This window comes from Micropterus salmoides, unplaced genomic scaffold (assembly GCF_014851395.1).
Source record: "Micropterus salmoides isolate LMB-PRFRI ecotype aquatic unplaced genomic scaffold, ASM1485139v1 Ms_hic_scaffold_21, whole genome shotgun sequence".
In the NCBI taxonomy this organism is placed as follows: Eukaryota; Metazoa; Chordata; class Actinopteri; order Centrarchiformes; family Centrarchidae; genus Micropterus; species Micropterus salmoides.
In genome coordinates, this window is record NW_024041262.1 from 15,357,480 (window position 1) to 15,375,943 (window position 18,464).

The following is an 18,464-nucleotide window of genomic DNA, read 5'->3' on the forward strand; positions in this document are numbered from 1 at the left end:
TCGATTTATAATGGGCTCTAGGAAACAGTGATGGGAAACTGTTACCTGATGTTTTATAGTCCAAACAATCGATTAATTGAAGATGATGAAAATAATCATCCTCGTTTTAATTCAGCTTGTTGATTCTATCTGATTCCTCAGTGTTTTTCTCTTCCCCCACCCCACCTCTCTTTCCTCCCTTCCTTATCTTCTCATCTTCTTTCTACACTTCATTGCTCTTCTCTTTTCAGATCTTCGGGTGTCTGAGTCGTATCTCTTCGCTGTCCTGTCTACCTTAACACTGTGTGTCCAGTCTGTTCTGAGGAGACAAAACAAAGATGTCTTCCACTTACGAGCCCTCAGACCTTTCCTCTTTTCTTCTCTGATTTTTATTGGTATTCTCCTCCTGGAAAGTCGAATCATTACTTCTTATTGGTTTGGAAGCCCTGAGGAGACGTTCTCACCAGATCTGACTGGCTGTCAGGGATCACCTGATTTCAAATGTCCAAGTAGATGACAGACAGACACACACAGACACACACAGACACAGACAGACAGACAGACAGACAGACAGAGACAGACAGACACAGACAGACAGACAGACAGACACAGAGACACAGAGACACAGACAGACAGACAGACAGACACAGACAGACAGACAGACAGACACACACACAGGCCCTTAACTCAAGTGTGTTCACTCAACCTTTCCAGGTTTCTTTTCCCTTCCACTGGTTACAGCTGTTCTTCTGCCATATCGACTGTTACTCTGCTTGTGATTTCATAGAAGGAGGCCATGTACTTCTCCTCATCTGGACTTATTTGGGGGAAGGCTTCTGTTAATACACATATTTAACCTCGTGGAGAACACAACCACCTCCTTTTAGTGGTGTGACTGCAATAGAAGTGTATAAATATCACCAAATAGTGAATGTTTCATCTGTCTGGATGAGGATTATTTTTGTCTGCTTGGCCTTTACATTCCACAGTTATAGCCATGCTTTCTCCTTGTAAGCTGCATTTCATTATCAAACAGTAATCCATTGTCAATCAACGCTTCAACATAATATGCTTTAATGTACGAATGTATAGTTCAGGAGTGCAAGGAAGTTTGTTGTGTTTCTGTGCTGATGACATCCAAGTACTTTGTACTTTCCTGCAGCCAAGCACATGAACACACTGAATGTTTTATCCTGCTGTATGATATGTAATTCATGTACAAACAATATGCATACACGTATGCTGAACATAGGTGCTGATGTACATATAGTGTATCATAAGGATGTCTCATTTAGACAGCAGTGACTCACTGCCGCTCTGAGTGGAAGCACAAGTTTGGAGAGAGAAGACTCTTCCTGCCTCTCAGCGTAAAACTGCTCATTTTGAAGGTTTAACTAGCAAGAGAGGATTGAAATCTTCACAGTTTGTACCTTTCAGGATAAGTCTGAGCTCCTCTTGTTGGCAAATTGCCTGATCATTTGGGCCACAGAGATGATGTGTGAGTATTGTATGTTTCGTACATGCCTCTTGAGAGAATTTCAAGTTTCAAGCTGCAAAATGATGAACTAGATCACAGGTTTCAAAGCTTATATTTAACACAGGTTCTCCCTCAGTTCAACATATACACACTAATTATAATTTGGCTGAGGTAATAGTAGAAATGGCAAAAAGATTTCAAAAATGCTTTATCTCTAAATGGCTTCAGATCATTTAATTCTGACTGAACAGATCCATATAATAAGCAATAAATATGTACATATGAAAAAAAAAAAGTCTGTTCAAGGTGAAAAACAAACACAACAAGTATCAAAAATTTTCTCCCTTTACAAAGAGACTCCAATTCGGCAGCTTCTACTTGCTTCACCCTCTCCTTTTAAATCAGGTTTAGAAGATGTCCTCCTGTGGTTGTTATTATATACAAAGACTGCTTGGGAAGCTTCGTTTCACCAATAACAATGACGTACTGCTATAGCACACATGCCAGAAGAGATGATCCAAGTTACACTGCCAGTCAAGATACAGTAGCATTAAAGGAATGTGTTGACATTTTGAGCCACAGGAATCCATCTAGTGAGGATCTCTGCCTCTAAAATTAAGTTAATCGACTAAACCGCTCAATGACGTTCCTAATGACTGCAGTTAGTAATTTGGTTTTTGAAGACAAGATGCTAACTTTAGTTTGACTTGAAACAGCAGGTGAGGTTAAAGGTGCAAATGTTCAAATGTTTATCAGCACAGACTACATTGTTAAATGTCATCGCATCCCTTTAATCATACTTGAACTCCTTATCCTGTATACGCACCGTATAAAATCTAATACTCAAGGACAGACTTGGCTGAAAGCTCAGGTCACACCTTGTTTACTGCCACTGTTTTTGATCACAAATTGTAGTTGGACTCATCAAAGGATTTTGGCACCATTAACACATGGAAGTCAACATTGTTTGGTCCTACCGGACGGTAACAGTTTTAGCTTTCTATGTAAATACTCGTATTACTGTATATTAGAATACATATTAAAACAAACATATCTGAATAACAGTGACTGTGTTTTCAATTGGACCTGTGTGTGTGTGTGTGTGTGTGTGTGTGTGTGTAATCCAGTTTTAAGACAGTAGTTCTGCAGGATGTTCTTTTCTTTTTCTGATACTTGTTCAACTATTTTGCTAACAAATTCATTGTTCTTCAGTAGTAGCTGTCCTTGAAATGATTCGTTACGTCACAACACCTGCCTGCAGTAGATTGATTGTCTTAATGACGGACTCAGTCAGTCCACCACTTAAATCCAAACTCAAATATCTCAACAACTATCGGATGGATTAGGATGAATTTTATACAGACATAATTTCATGGTCCACAGATGAATAACTTTGGTGATCTCCTAACTTTTCATCTAGTGTCATCAACAGGTCATAATTTGTCAAACCAAATACTTTTATAGTCTTAGGTTTATAACCAAATTCCTGCAAAATGAATGACATTGCCATCAGCCCATTAGCACCTGTTAGCATCTTGCACATCTTCTATTAAGATTGCTGATGAAAAACAATCCTGTTTGCATAATTCATTAACATTTGAATAATTTCCCTGTTTACATTACTAGCACTCATTATGATATTTGTCACAGATGACTACAAAAATTAATGTTGAAATGATCCTTTTGTAATGTAATAACTAACCTGGTGATGTTATAACATCAAACTTAATCACGATGCCATATGAAAAGTGTATGTATTGAGAATGGTTTGGTAAAGTGTGTGTGTGTGTGTGTGTGCGTGTATAGAAGAAGCAATAAGGAAAATTATTTGTAAAAATGTTAGTTTATTGCAGGTATGAAACATTGATAACATCAATTGTAAATGTATCCCAGGATTAACAACATTAGAGTCTAATTTTATTCATTAAATTTCAGTAAATTATGTTTACATCTGAAAGAGCTATGCTTAGGAATCCATGATACTATAATAATAATATATATGCAGTATAGCAGTGATGGTGAAGTGTTAATTTGAAACTGATTTGTAGTTCTTCCTACTTTATTGATTTGTAAATATTTTGAAATATTTGCTGGAAGTCGGTAATATTTCTACAGTTTGGTGGTTTGTTGAGGACTGGTCTCTCACATACAGGTCTGAGAGAAAGAGACAACATTTCTCTTTCAGTCAGTACAGTCCAACATTTGATGCACTCAACAGGTGCAAAACAAACAAATGTGTTACTACAAGTACCTACTAAATGTATACTTGGCCATATATGGACATACAGGTGCTGGTCATATAATTAGAATATCATCAAAAATTTGATTTAAGTTAATTCCATTCAAAAAGTGAAACTTGTATAATGTATACATTCATTCCACACAGACTGATATATTTCAAGTGTTCATTCCTTTTAATTTTAATTATTATGACTGAGAACTAATGAAAACCACAAAATCAGTATCTCAGAAAATTAGAATATTGTGAAAAGGTTCAATATTGAAGACACCTGGTGCCACACTCTAATCAGCTAATTAACTCAAAACACCTGCAAAGGCCTTTAAATGGTCTCTCAGTCTAGTTCTGTAGGCTACACAATCATGGGGAGACTGCTGACTTGACAGCTGTCCATAAGACGACCATTGACACCTTGCACAAGGAGGGCAAGACACAAAAGGTCATTACTAAAGAGGCTGGCTGTTCACAGAGCTCTGTGTCCAAGCAAATTAATAGAGAGGCGAAGGGAAGGAAAAGATGTGGTAGAAAAAAGTGTACAAGCAATAGGGATAACTGCACCCTGGAGAGGATTGTGAAACAAAACCCATTCAAAAATGTGGGGGAGATTCACAAAGAGTGGACTGCAGCTGGAGTCAGTGCTTCAAGAACCACCACGCACAGACGTATGCAAGACATGGGTTTCAGCTGTCGCATTCCTTGTGTCAAGCCACTCTTGAACAAGACACAGCGTCAGAAGCGTCTCGCCTGGGCTAAAGACAAAAAGGACTGGACTGCTGCAGAGTGGTCCAAAGTTATGTTCTCTGATGAAAGTATATTTTGCATTTCCTTTGGAAATCAAGGTCCCAGAGTCTGGAGGAAGAGAGGAGAGGCACAGAATCCACGTTGCTTGAAGTCCAGTGTAAAGTTTCCACAGTCAGTGATGGTTTGGGGTGCCATGTCATCTGCTGGTGTTGGTCCACTGTGTTTTCTGAGGTCAAGGTCAACGCAGCCGTCTACCAGGAAGTTTTAGAGCACTTCATGCTTCCTGCTGCTGACCAACTTTATGGAGATGCAGATTTCATTTTCCAACAGGACTTGGCACCTGCACACAGTGCCAAAGCTACCAGTACCTGGTTTAAGGACCATGGTATCCCTGTTCTTAATTGGCCAGCAAACTCGGCTGACCTTAACCCTATAGAAAATCTATGGGGTATTGTAAAGAGGAAGATGCGATACGCCAGACCCAACAATGCAGAAGAGCTGAAGGCCACTATCAGAGCAACCTGGGCTCTCATAACACCTGAGCAGTGTCACAGACTGATCGACTCCATGCCATGCTGCATTGCTGCAGTAATTCAGGCAAAAGGAGCCCCAATTAAGTATTGAGTGCTGTACATGCTCATACTTTTCATGTTCATACTTTTCAGTTGGCCAACATTTCTAAAAATCCTTTTTTTGTATTGGTCTTAAGTAATATTCTAATTTTCGGAGATACTTAATTTGGGATTTCTATTAGTTGTCAGTTTTAATCATCACAATTGAATGAAATAAACATTTGAAATATATCAGTCTGTGTGTAATGAATGAATATAATATCCAAGTTTCACTTTTTGAATGGAATTACTGAAATAAATCAACTTTTTGATGATATTCTAATTATATGACCAACACCTGTATTAGTAAAAGCAATTTCACTTTCAGCTCTCTTCAGATATTTGACTCCCCAGAGTCTCCTTTGCCCTTTGGCTGCCTCCAGTCAGCGTAGATTGACTCTTCGTAGTCTCCCATCCCTTCAAACTCAACATCGGGAGACTCTGAGGCCAAAAGTGCAGCTTCCTCTGGTCCTAGAAAATCCTTAAAAAAACAACAATTTCAGTTATTTGTGATGATAAGGTTTCCATAAATGTTTTACACAGATTGCAAACAAACGTCACACTTTTAGTAGGCTTTAGCTACATAAGGAAATAGAAATTATATTTTTTAAGGATTTCTTTTAACGTGGCCATTTAAGTTGTTTTTATTCCAACATTAACTAACAATAACTTAACATGCTTGTTAAATAAACTACAATTGTTGTTTAGATGTTCTAGTTTTTTTTGTAATCTCACCTCATCATCCAACTCTAAGTACCTCTCTGCAAATGTCAGCATCTGCTTTTGAGCGACAGTCTGGTTGAAGTGTTTGAGAGCTTCCTGTTTACACAGACAGATGAAGACATGACAAAAGTATCAGAAGAACAGATTCATTATCTCAAATCAAATAATATGATTAATGATGGAACCTTCATGTACGTATAATAAACAATTAGATCAAATTGCCAGTTGTTCCTTTATGATGGTGCAACTGGCAGATAAGGCCTTTGTCAAAAAAAGGACAAATTCTCTGTAGTTAATCAGATTGTTATTTTGAAAGTAGTTTTTTTCACATAAAACCGAATATTTGCTTAAACGTATTTTGGTATTGATTTATGTATTTCTGTGTCCGTATTTACAGTGTATTTCCACAGATAGTTGAGACATTAGTGATATCTGGACATAGTTCTCCTCTTACCATCCTGGGTGTGAAGTGGTCAGGCTGAAGGCCCCACTGTTCACGGTAGGCTTCATAATACAGCAGATTCTGCTTCATGACCTGGTCTTCAGGTTCAAACAGGAAGTAGCTATGTGCACAGGGCACCGCACTGCAGCCCTCGTTCACTGATCAGAGAAAAAACCCCATCAGATAGTGTTAAGGAATAAGGATAAGGAATATTATTCAGTGATTCAAAGCTCAGTTGCTGACGAGCTGACAGCAAACTTACTCCTATAATAGGCGTACTGGAGGTAGTGGTAAATAGTGGCCACAAATCTTTCCACAAAATAACCACCAACATTAGGCTGCAAGTTTTCCTCACACTTCAGTTTGCACTTTAATATGTCAATGTAGACATCTGTGGGAAAGCAGAGCAGATATCATTTAATAAGATATTATTTATTTAGTAAAAAGTACATTAGTATTATCAGCAAAATAACTTGATATGTTGTAAAATGTCCTTTGTGACTGATTTATCTATATGACATTATTAGATTGTTAATACTGATGCATCGGTGTGTAAGCAGCATTTTACTGTTGTAGCTGTTCAAGATGGAGCTGGTTTTAACAACTGCACATACATTTAGTTTAGGTAGGCTAGTCCAGTGGTTCCCCAACATTAGGGTCAGGACCCTTCAAAGGGTCACATAACAAATCTGAGGTGTCGAGAGAGAATTGAGAGGAGAGGAAAGAAGTATTCAGTCATTTAAACTAAAGCACTGGAAACGTTCAGAGGGGAAATGTCTCTTTTCGTAGAGATCTAAAACATTACAAGGAGCCCCAACTAGACACTGCGTTTTTATAAGGGGACTCCAGCCAAAAATGCAACCACTGGTTTAATGCTGGTTTGTGCTTGTAGAAACTTATCATGTGTGTTTTTTATGTTAAATTTTAATCTAAAAATTTACTAGTAACGTTATCTGTCAGATAAAAGTATAAAGTGGAAATACTCGAGGAAAAATTACATAAGTTAAGTACCTAAAAATTGTACTTAAGTACAGTAGTTAGTTTCCACCACTGACGAGGAATATACAGAACAAATTGGACCATGAGGACCGAGGTGTCATCCAAAATCTTCCTGAAAATGAAGCAATTAGGACAAGTTTTCTTCTTAAATCCCAGTTTTACTCAGTTTGTGGTGTCTTTTGGATGCTCAGTCGTTTTAACGGTTCTCTGTGGTACTCTGGCCATTTTTAAACACTGAATACTAACCTACAATGAACGCATAGAAGTCACTGTCTGGTGAACGTGGAGTGATCCCTTCACAGTCGGCCTGACAGAGGTCATGCTCTTGGAGGTAGAGCCTGAGAGCTTCCTCCATGTGTTCAACACTGCTGCTGTAGTCACCTGAATTGATGAGTTTCACTCCTCTCAGGAAGGGAGCCTAGAAAGGACTGATACTGTCAGAGGAGCACAAAGACATGATAGAAACAGCTGGTAGGAGATGAATGGTACGATGGGAATAGTTGACGTTGTCATTCATTTGGTGCCTAGTGTGGGAGTGAGATGTCTTTTGCACTTTAATATTTCTATTGATTCAGTAGAAGCTGTGTATTCAAGCTGTGTAGCTAGGTTGTCCTCACCTCATATGGTCGTTCTTCGTGGTCGGTGAGGTAGCCACTCAGGTCGTATTGGCTCTTGTACTCCTCCATGAGTTGGCGCATCTCCTGGTCCTCAGGGTTCTTCTGGAGGTAGGTATAGGCACATGGGACAGCCCTCTGCAGGTCATTCAGCTGGGAGAAAAACACTGAATTACCTCAGACTAGTGACACATACTTTGGTCTTTGGTTTCTCCTGTCCTACAACCTAAACTGGGCAGGACACTATCGGTAAACTGTCAAATATAGGAGCCAATAAACACTACAAACACACTCTACCCCAGTGGTTGGAATTTGGTTGGAATTAATCATGCAGACGTTTGCATCATAGCAACACACATTTCAAACATTTAAACAATGTTTTCTATTTGTTAATGGGTATTTGGGGGAATTTTGCCTTTGCTAGTTTTAAGTATAGAGGGATTGAAGAAAGACTAGGTGAGTCCTAAGCTCTGAAGCCTGCCAACTGAGTCAACAGGACAAATTTTATACAGCATTTTTAGAATGCACCCAGTTGAATTCATTGCTCATTTTGCTGGTGATCCTTGGACCCAGCTTTTTTAATATCCACTGTTTTAATACTGCATAACACAACAGTAAATGTCATGCACTATATGTTCATGCTAAGATGGTGCATATAGGCTACAATAAATACTTCATAGACTTGAAAACTTGAGCCCTTTTTAAAGTTGAACATCTTTCAGGGGTGGTAATTAAGACATGGCTGTGCTGGTATAAGGTGTCCTGGTGTGTCTCACCTTGGAGTGTGCAAAGTGCAGGTATCTGTAGGGAGATCTTCTGCTGAAGTCCTCCAGGATCTCTCTGCCGGGCGGAGGGAGTTGCAGCGCAGGGAAATGCGCCCTGCACTTCTTCTGACAGGACGCTCTCATCATAACGTGCCAGTAGACGCGGAGATCCCGGTTTCTTGTGTATGACGGTTCTTCGTGTTTGCTACTATTACAGTGCAGCGTGCAGTATCTCACGCTGTCTTTAAGAAGCCGGTGCAAACGCAAACTCAGCTCCAAATATTTGATCGACTCCGTCCACTTCTCTGCTGCGTAATGGTCCAAAGCCGATCCATAGGCAGTGGTGAGGGGCATGAGCTCCTCTTTGGGGAAATTTCTGAAATGATAGTTTTCGTATTGCGCGGCTGTCATAAAAATAATGTTCAAACAAAGCAAGTTCAACAACGCCTCTCCCTTTGTGCAAAATGTAACCATGATAAGATAAATTCCCACATATCCGTCTGCGTTTTCTCCTGCTGTTAACTTTTCCTGGGTCTGTGTGGTGGTCTGCTGAAGTGCTTAGGGGTCTGTGGGAATTCCGTGATTGGACCTTTCAGTAGTTACCGTCTCGGGTTTCTCACGGCTGTGTTTCGTTATTTGGGACAAGAACAGACGTGCGTAAAAGTGGCCACTTGTACTGTTATCGTTATGGTGTTGCCCAGTGCTCACTCCCATAAGTTTTATTTCACCATAAATGTGATGAATAAAACTGCATGATATGAGATGTATAAAGCTAAGTCCCATAGTTATGAATGAAAGGTCTTCTCCGGGGTTTGGGGATATAATAATAAGGTGTTGTGTGTTCTGTATCTGATTAGAGGGCTGTAGGGAAAAGCTTGGAAAACGGCTCCGGCATATTTTATTTTCAGCAGTTCTTGTTCTACCCAGTTTGGGATTATTAGACCTATAGCCTAGTTGTTCTTTCATAAGTCTTACACTGAGCCGTCTTAAGGTTGTTGGACAGGAATTTCTCTTGCAGATTAGACTTTTTTTTTTCACTTTGGAGGACTTGTCGCTGTTTTAGAGCGCTGCTTCAAACGTTCGCAGCATTAATGAAAAAGCTGAAAATTTGGGGGCTCTCGGGCCACTTTACGGCTCTGAGAGGCTGATCCAGAGAGGCGGGTCTGTCTGCGGTCTGCAGCTGTTCAGCGATGCTGAAGAGTCAAGCCGTTTCTTTCAAAATAAAAACGGAAATTTTGACCATTTTGAATATTTCATTTTTACCGAAAACACACTGATTTTATTCTGAAGGTGGAACAATGTGGAAATAATGTGCTTCATGTAGGCTACATAAACGTCCTTATTTTGTGTCCTTCCAGCTACAAAACCTTTGTTTTCCTTTTTAAAGGAAGTAGTGCTCTTTTCCTATTGTGGTTGGCTTGACACAGGCGCTTCCCACCCGTAAACTCCGACATTCCTTCCCTCTGGTGAAAAGTCCTCACTGCAACCTGGAGATTGTCCACGTTTACAGCATTCAGACACCGCTGCTCTGCTCCACATCTGCAGCCTCGGCCCTCTGCGCGCATAGGATTGTAGGCCTCCAAATTTATCCATTTAGTGGCTATTATTCAGTTAGGCTATTTGACGTGATTTTGTAAAGATGTTTGCCTGCTGCGTTGCTTTTTTCCTCCTCACTGCGTGGTCTTCGGCGGTGTGTAATCCCAGCCCTGTGGTAGGAGATGTAGTCGTGGACAGATACTTCATCCCCAAAGTCTGTGCCAGAGAATCGAAAACTGGTGATTATGTCCGCTATCACTACAACGCCACATTTGTCGACGGGAAAACATTTGATTCGAGGTAAGGCATTCATTTTAATATCTGAAATACTGAATGCATTCCTTTTGTTTTGCTCTCTTTGCTTGCAAAGTTGATAATTGTGCTGCAGAGGCCATAAAACCAGATTCAAAGTTTGGTTAGGCAGAAGTTGCAATGGCATTTCAGAAAGGATCTAGGGCTTCTTGTGAAAAACGTTTGCAATAGTTTAAGAAACGCATGCGCGCGCTCTACAGATGTAGACCTTTCTTTCTCCAGAGTTTACATCCTCTAAAGTTGACCTACTTCTGACATTTCCTTTGTCTTTGTTACCCTTTTGGTTTTCCTTCACAGCCATCAGAAAGGAGACGCCAAGGTGGGCCTGCTCGGGGAGGGCCGACTCATCGCTGGCATTGATAAAGGCCTGCAGGGCATGTGTGTGAATGAGCGCAGGACAATCACCGTCCCTCCTAACCTGGCCTATGGAAGCACCGGTGCAGGTAAATGAAAATGTTTTTATGGTGAATTGTTCTGCACCAGTGGGAGGTCGAAGATACAGCACAGCAGATTTCCCAGAGCAATCAGCAGTTACTTTGTGAGATTTACCCCCCAGCCTCCCAGCGGGTCCAGGTTATCTATGTGGCAGTTACTTTTATTTGTTTAGCCTAATTATAGATGTTTGAGAATATATGCCACTAAAGCATGTATTGTGCCTTAATTGTCTTATAGAGGGGCCCTGTCAAAATGTAGTTTTAATATCTTTTATTAAAATTCTGGTTTCTGGGGCCCAGCAGGGAACCACAGCTCTTTTTTTTGCACCTGGCCCCCTGCTTAGAGGATATTGCAGTTTGGCAAATTTTTCATTGCATCAGGGTTGAGGTCCATGTGAAATGAAAAATAACTGCAAAATAAATACCAACAAGTGTTTACAGCCATGTTCTGTGAGTGGTGCTTTGAACTAAATGTTAACATTAGCATGCGAACAATGGCAATGCTAATATGTTGATGCTAAGCAGGTAGGCTATAATGTTTTCCATGTTCACCATCTTGGGTTAACATATTAATATTGGCTATTTAGCACTAAAAACTAAAACAGCCAAGGTTGAAAGTAAAGTTGTTTGTTTCACAAGTATTTAGTCAGAAAGTATTAGACAATTTCGACCTGATGATAAAGTAAGATGAGAAAAGGATCACCAAAATGACATTTTGTCCTGAAGGGGACATGAACAAGTGTTAAATGGCAACTCATCAGTATGTCCACCATGTCCACCGCATGGTGGTGCTAGAGAAAAAGTCAGTAGGATTTATCACCTGGGAACCATGAATGTCTTTATCAAATTTTGTGTAAACCCATCCATTGATCAATATTTTACAGGATAAATGAATAGAATCACTTTTAATAACCAGGTATGTGTACACACATGAGGAATTTGACCTCCTGGTGGTGTCATAGAAAAAGGCAGGGGATCCACTAAAGTCACTAGGATTCATCCTCTTGCCACCATTAGTGCTTGTACCAAAGTTCATGGCTATCCATCTAACAGTTGTGCAGATATTTCAGTCTGGACGAAAGTGGTGGACCGGCTAAGCGACAAACAGACCAACACTGCCATCCTTGCCATGCCATGTACATTAATTGGTTACTTGAAGGCATGAAAAAATAAAACAATTGGAGCTCATTTAAGGAAACAAGTTGATTTAAATGTTCAGTGTGTAGGTTTTAGTGGCATCTGGTGGTGAGGGTTTCAAATTACAACCAACGACTCAGTCAGTGCTCACTCCTCCCTTTGGAAGCGCGTAGGCTGACACACTATCTCGGCTCTTGTGCTTAATAATACATGTGGTCCTCTATTTGTCCAAATTTCACTTATCTTCTTACTTTTAACAAACCAGATGACTACTACTACTACTTCTTCAACGTAGTGACAAAACACAGTCTGTAAAAGCGGTTTGATCATTTCAGCTACTGTAGAAACACTGCTGATCAACATGGCAACTTCCATGTAAGTGGAGACCTGCGGTGTTTGTAGATAAAAATGGCTCATTCTAAGGAAACGAAAACATAACAGTTCATTATGTAAGAGGTTTATATACCACTGAAAACATAGTTATTAGTTAACATATTATATGGCATTTCTGTCAATAGATCCTCCTAAATATTATACACTGGACCTTCAAGGAGTAATTTCACAGAGGCTTTCAATTAAGATGGGTGTGAATTAGTGTGCAGATTTTCAAAACAGAGAAGACAGATGCCTTTGCTGTGTAAGCTCTAACCTTTGTCTCTCTTTTACAGGCGATGTGGTTCCTCCAGATGCCACCCTGGTGTTTGACGTCCATCTGCTGGATGTGTGGAACAAAGCCGACCTGGTTGTCACCAAAACCATCAGCACTCCCAAAGACTGCCGACGCTCTGTGATGCGCACCGACTTTGTGCGCTACCATTTCAACGGCACTCTGCTCGATGGCACCGTCTTCGACTCCAGGTGAAATTCTGGCTTGGACGACTTGTTGACGTATGGTGGAGAGGTCTCCTGTCCAAAGTGCTCAGAGTGCTGACTTTTTCATGAAACGATACAGAAAGTGATTAGCAAATGTAGCCCTAAAAATAGTAAATAAACCAGTCTGGGAAGAGGTCTTAGTTCGATGCTAAATCTCATTCTTATTTCCAGGTTGTGAAACAAAGCCCAGACCAAATGATAGCTCTTTTCTGTTTGTACTGTGTCATCCAGGTATGTTGTGTGTTTGACTTTGCGCTTGTATGAGCCCTACGTAGCTACACCAGGAAGCAGACCCATGACTCCTTAGTGGGTGAGGGTTGGCTGATCAAGGGCATGGATGAGGGCCTGCTGGGCATGTGCGTGGGAGAGATAAGAAACATCGTCATTCCACCCTTCAAAGCCTACGGAGAAAAAGGATCAGGTAAGCTCAAACGACCATGAGTAAATGACGGACTTGGTGTTTGTGTTTTGTATTCGAACCCTGCTTCTCCAAACACAGGAATCAACATCAATAAAATGCATATACACAAATCATACTAATAGAACTTTCTATCCCCCTTTGGAGTTTTTTTATTTACCACTAGTAGCGCCATGGAGCAATGTTTTTAGGAGGGGGTCCCCATTTGTTTACTTGTATGAGAACACACATGTAAGTAAACATGATAAAAAGCAATGAGGAAATACATTCACCAAGTTTGTTAGGCCTCAAGGATATTCACTGTGCGTTTTGCTGAGAAACTGAAAATGTAAGCATACACATTTTTTTTATTTACAAGAAAACTCCAGAGGGTACCTTTTAAGGTAGGAAAATGGTAAAACCTTTTCAGGCTAAAGATAAGCAAAATAAAGTCATTGATTGAGAAACATAAGTGCTTTTTCACTAATTTAGTGATTATAATTGTCTTATATTTAATAACATAGAAATAAGCCAAGATTCAACAAGAAATTTACACCCTCTGCTCACCAGGCACAGAGGTTCCCTCCCAGGCAACGCTGGTGTTTGATGTCCTGTTGGTGGACATTCATAACCCGAAGGATAACCTCACCATCGAGAGCCAGGTGGTGCCTGAGTCGTGTACACGCAAGTCTGTGGTTGGAGACTACACCCGGTACCACTACAACGGTACCTTCCTGAACGGAGTCACCTTTGACACCAGGTGAGCTCAGTTACCAGTTATATTGGAATTCATCCTGTTGTGTCTGTTTTCCTGTTGTGTTGTGTTTATAATGTGTTTATTTTTTTGGCAGATAGAAAACTTTATCCTTGAGCACTATGACTGTAAAAACACAATCCAGTTTTTAAAGCTTCTCTAAATGTCAACCCATCACATCAGTATATAATTCTAATTTAAAAAAAAAATTTATATTGAACTGTGCTCGTCTGTTACTGCCACCAGCTACCAGAGGAATAGCACATACAACACCTACATCGGGATGGGGTATGTGATTGCGGGGATGGACCAGGCCCTGCTGGGAGTCTGCATTGGGGAGAGGAGGAGGGTCATCATCCCTCCACACCTGGCGTATGGAGAGCAAGGAGCAGGTAAGTTACTGTAATTTTTACTGCCACCTGCAGTAAGATGACTGCCCCGATTGATTAATAATTTGAGTTGATAATAACTGTTGGTTCATTGTTCCACATATGCATCGACATGGAGCATGTTTGGGTCTGTAAGTGGTTGAAACAGGATGTTGGGGCGGGATATAACATGAGGATCACAATCATCGAAGAATGTAAACCAAAAGGATGAAAAACCCTTTCAGTGTTTAGAACCTGCTTGTACTTCAGTACACAGTGAAGTAATTGTAAAAAAACCAGAAAGAAAAAGTAATGGGATTTATACATGTACATATAAATATATAAAAAAGAGGGTTTTTCTTTAGTAGTAAATATTTATCAGAAGAAAATTAATTAATCATTGCTTCATTAATCAAAAAATGCTGGTTATACATTCTGAAATTGAGTTTTGCTGCTTTATTGTGTTTTATATTAGAGTATTAATTCTTCAGACAGACATTAATTCAGTCGGACAAAACACACAATTCACTTGGAGTTCTGGGAAATAAAAAAATTTTATTTAACAGACTAAGAAATCAGGTAACCTAATCATAGCAAGCCACATACTTTCATGGTCACTGAATAAAAAGACTGAATGAAAAAGGCCAAGAACAGATCTCACTGTAGGCCCTCTACTGAACTTGGAGTCCAGATACATCTGAATATGAGCAGAAAACTTCCCAACATTGTTGAGTTACAATGAAAATGAAATGATTATGCGTTTTCTGTCCAGGTGACGTCATCCCTCCTTCTGCTGTGCTGGTGTTTGACATTCATGTCATCGACTTCCACAACCCCAATGACACAGTGGAGGTCCAGATCACTTACAGACCCGAGGTGTGTAACGAGACCACCGGTGTGAACGACCTTGTACGCTACCACTACAACTGCACGCTGATGGACGGCACGCCGCTCTTCTCCTCGTGAGTCACCCAGACATCCCATATTTTAAACACTGATATTGTGCAATATACATAAACATACATTACATCCCCACTGCAATGTGTCCAATAATCCAGAAACGACAATGAGAACCTTCAGGATGCAGTGCTGGGGGCTGACAAGGTGATTGATGGGCTGGACGAGGGCTTGCGTGGCATGTGCGTAGGGGAGAAGAGGGTGATAACGGTGCCGCCTCACCTCGGCCATGGAGAGAAAGGAGGTGAGACTTCTGCTTTGCCTTGTAAGACTAAGAAACAAGAAACACTAAACACACTGTACTCTTCTTTATCAGGACATTGGAGGCTTCAAAGAAACAGCTCATCTGATTCATGAGCCTTTGAATCTGAATAGTTTTTTTTTTTGTTGAGGTACTTCGATGTCAGATTTTCATGAGAAGATTTTGACGTCTATTTGCTATAATGTATGAAGAATGTATAAATATCACAATTTAAGTGTTATTTAAAAAAACAACAAAAAAAACATTTTGAACCCTGACAGTCTTCTCAAAAGTCCAGCGCTACATTTGTAAATATTATTTGATCTTTATTTTGTTCCTTACAGTTATAAAATAAGTGATCATTCAAAACTGAAAACAGTAATGCACAGAGCTCCTAAAAATTATAGCTGTGTCTGAATAGTTGTAGTTTATTACACCTACCGTTCTCAGAATAGAAAAATTATAAACAAGCTACAGCCCAGGCAATAAATAAAAAGGTATATACAAAGATATATGTTTCACAAATACTCTCGTTTGAACAGTGTTTTTCTTACTTTTGCTCCATCAGCCACCGGTGTGCCAGGCAGTGCTGTGTTGGTCTTTGACGTTGAACTGGTGAGCTTTGAGAAGGGAGTGCCGCCTGGTTACCTGTTTGTGTGGCTCCAGGACAGTCCTGCAGACCTCTTCAAAGCCCTGGATATGAACAAGAACGAAGAGGTGCCCCATGAGGAGGTACGTTACTTAAAACTTATTCATTATTTACATTATATTATTGGATCATTTGTTATATTACTAATGTTTTCATGTGCAAGTGGCATTTTACCATAAGAGGCTAATTATACAACAATTATATAATAATTACAACAAATATTTTACAAGATGAATAAGTTTTTTGTATGCAAAATAATAATTTTGCAATGTAACTATTAACTACTAAGTCATACCCAGAAATGTAGTGGAGAAAAACTGCAATATGTCCCTCTGAAATGTAGTAAAAGAAAAGTATAAAGTAGGATTTAAAGTAAGTAACATTTAAATACATAAAATCAAATTTGTATTTACAACAGTACTTGAGTAAAATTGGTGGTGCCAATGATTAAACCCATTAGGATTTGATTCCTCACTTTGGCCCCATCTGGTGGTAACATCAAGAATGACACTGCTGGTTGTTTCACAGAATAATTTCAAGTTTGAGATTCAAAGTGTATTCTTGACCTTGGAAACAGCAATTGACACAATAATCTCACCACTACATCCATTTAGTAGCTGTTCTGAAGCTTTCGATGCTCAGTCATGGAAATGTTCAAATATTAATTTCTGAGCCCTATAAGGAAGCCAACATTCCCGAGATGTTGAAAGTCATTCAAGAGTGTACTGTCGGATATTGCAACACAGGCAGCAAATGTAAAGGCACCAGTGGATTCATAGATACATCAGTGATGCAGCCTGTGAGAGAACAGAAAACATTCTTGATAAAACTGGTTCAAAATCTTATTTAGGGGTTGTACCAAAACGGGTTTAAATGGTTTCATTTTCAAAAAACACCATATTTTGTCATACTGCACATTGCTGCAGGTCCTCTTTTCACCCTGTGTGTTGAACGCTTCATTTTGTTGGGACTTGCACGTAGTTCCTTCCTAGTTAAGGAAAAGCCAATCAGAAGCAGATTAGGGTGGGTCCTGAAAAGCCAGTAAACATGGCTTCGGATCAGCTGTATATCCCCTTACCAGCTTAGCAACATGGACTGGAGCAAGAGTTTCAGAGTGGTGAGTTATTCATTTGTAACAAATGTATCTTTCAGACATAAAGTTTTAACTGAGCTCTGTCTCTACATCACAGTAACAACTTTATGTCCATTGACTGCCTGGAGGGTAACTAATGTTTGGAAGGGAGAGGGGAGGTAGCAGGCGGACGTCTTGTCGCTGTGTGCTGCAGCTCAGTGTTTTTCCACCTGTGTTTTTGAGGGCGTGTCTGACTAGGCGCTTGGCGAGCATTATGAGGCGTATTTCGCTGTGACGTCACAGCAAAGCGGAAGAAAAGGCTGGACTAAAAATGAGCTATTTTCAGGCGGTTCGGAGCAGGATTTTCTGTGGGAGATAGGAACTCCCTTTGGGGTGGACTGGGTTTTTCCACTTTGCAAACGTATTACATACACAAAAAAGATATATAACTTAATAAACGAGAGGGAAAAAGCCAAAAAGTATAATTTGGCCTTTAAATAATGCCTGTATACATGCAGAGTTTTTATTACAGTATTTTCCTTAATGCGAAAAGTCTATTGTAACCTTCTACGACTTGATCGGTGATGCTCTTTTCTCTTTTAATTTCAGTTCGGGGAGTTCATCAAGCTACAGGTGGCAGAAGGAAAAGGTCGCATAAAGCCGGGAATGATCATGGAGCATGTTATTGACGACATGTTCAACAACCAGGACCGGAATAAAGACGGAGTGATCACGCCCAACGAACTCAAGCTGAAGGTAGAAGAGGACAAGGAAAGGGAAGCAGCAAGGCACGAGGAGTTGTGAAAAGGGCAGCTTTCATTCTCTCTCAGGGATAAACCCCAACACCTTAAAAACAAGCAACGAGAGACATTTTCCATTACAGCATCATGGTTTAATTCTTTATGTATCACATTGGACAGTCTTTTTTTAAACAACAAGAAAATAGTGCAGAGTAGGGTCTTTTTGTGAAGTTCTGTGTTGAATGTGTTTATGATAGTTTTGATAGGATTTCAGAAAACCAAACAAGCACCTTTATTTATCCCTGAAAGTCACATCCATTAAAATGTTTAAAAGAAAATATTTTTTGTTGTTGACAAGAAAAATGTGAGGAATAAAAAAATCTATTCCTGAATTGATTTTGCTTT

The 18,464-nt window shown here is 39.9% G+C and overlaps 3 protein-coding genes across 6 annotated transcripts in view; 2 read left to right on the top strand and 1 right to left on the bottom strand.

Annotated features, from left to right (window-relative positions):
* adam11 (ADAM metallopeptidase domain 11) overlaps nt 1-2,520 on the top strand; it is a 32,973-nt gene extending 30,453 nt beyond the window's left edge. For 3 of the 4 annotated variants that reach the window (XM_038735489.1, XM_038735490.1, XM_038735491.1), the window contains exon 26: nt 231-2,520. In XM_038735489.1, coding sequence (XP_038591417.1) covers nt 231-496 — 266 coding nt within the window. In that variant the 3' untranslated portion in view covers nt 497-2,520. The remainder of the gene's footprint in view (nt 1-230) is intronic. The other variant, XM_038735493.1, reaches the window with a different exon arrangement.
* A 2,756-nt stretch (nt 2,521-5,276) lies between these two features.
* On the bottom strand, nt 5,277-9,869 carry LOC119915770 (endoplasmic reticulum protein SC65-like). Its single transcript, XM_038735497.1, has 7 exons — nt 8,602-9,869; nt 7,829-7,978; nt 7,458-7,629; nt 6,475-6,603; nt 6,225-6,370; nt 5,783-5,866; nt 5,277-5,528 (listed from the first exon to the last, which is right to left on the bottom strand). The coding sequence occupies exons 1-7, from the start codon at nt 9,061-9,063 to the stop codon at nt 5,382-5,384; spliced, it is 1,290 nt and encodes a 429-aa protein (XP_038591425.1). The 5' UTR covers nt 9,064-9,869; the 3' UTR covers nt 5,277-5,381.
* A 183-nt stretch (nt 9,870-10,052) lies between these two features.
* Nucleotides 10,053-18,330, top strand: fkbp10b (FKBP prolyl isomerase 10b). The gene is made up of 10 exons (XM_038735496.1): nt 10,053-10,425; nt 10,735-10,880; nt 12,677-12,866; nt 13,157-13,302; nt 13,849-14,038; nt 14,279-14,424; nt 15,173-15,362; nt 15,459-15,601; nt 16,167-16,330; nt 17,929-18,330. The coding sequence occupies exons 1-10, from the start codon at nt 10,229-10,231 to the stop codon at nt 18,121-18,123; spliced, it is 1,707 nt and encodes a 568-aa protein (XP_038591424.1). The 5' UTR covers nt 10,053-10,228; the 3' UTR covers nt 18,124-18,330.
* Nucleotides 18,331-18,464: the final 134 nt, after the last annotated feature.

Excerpts from the sequence above, each read along its gene's own strand:
- fkbp10b (XM_038735496.1), top strand. The coding sequence starts at position 10,229 with ATGTTTGCCTGCTGCGTTGCTTTTTTCCTCCTCACTGCGTGGTCTTCG. Across the intron at positions 14,425-15,172 it reads GTATGGAGAGCAAGGAGCAG|GTGACGTCATCCCTCCTTCT; the intron begins GTAAGTTACTGT and ends TTTTCTGTCCAG. Across the intron at positions 15,363-15,458 it reads GGCACGCCGCTCTTCTCCTC|AAACGACAATGAGAACCTTC; the intron begins GTGAGTCACCCA and ends CCAATAATCCAG.
- LOC119915770 (XM_038735497.1), bottom strand. The coding sequence starts at position 9,063 with ATGGTTACATTTTGCACAAAGGGAGAGGCGTTGTTGAACTTGCTTTGT. Across the intron at positions 6,371-6,474 it reads CCAGTACGCCTATTATAGGA|TGAACGAGGGCTGCAGTGCG; the intron begins GTAAGTTTGCTG and ends TTCTCTGATCAG. Across the intron at positions 5,529-5,782 it reads ACTTAGAGTTGGATGATGAG|GATTTTCTAGGACCAGAGGA; the intron begins GTGAGATTACAA and ends TGTTTTTTTAAG.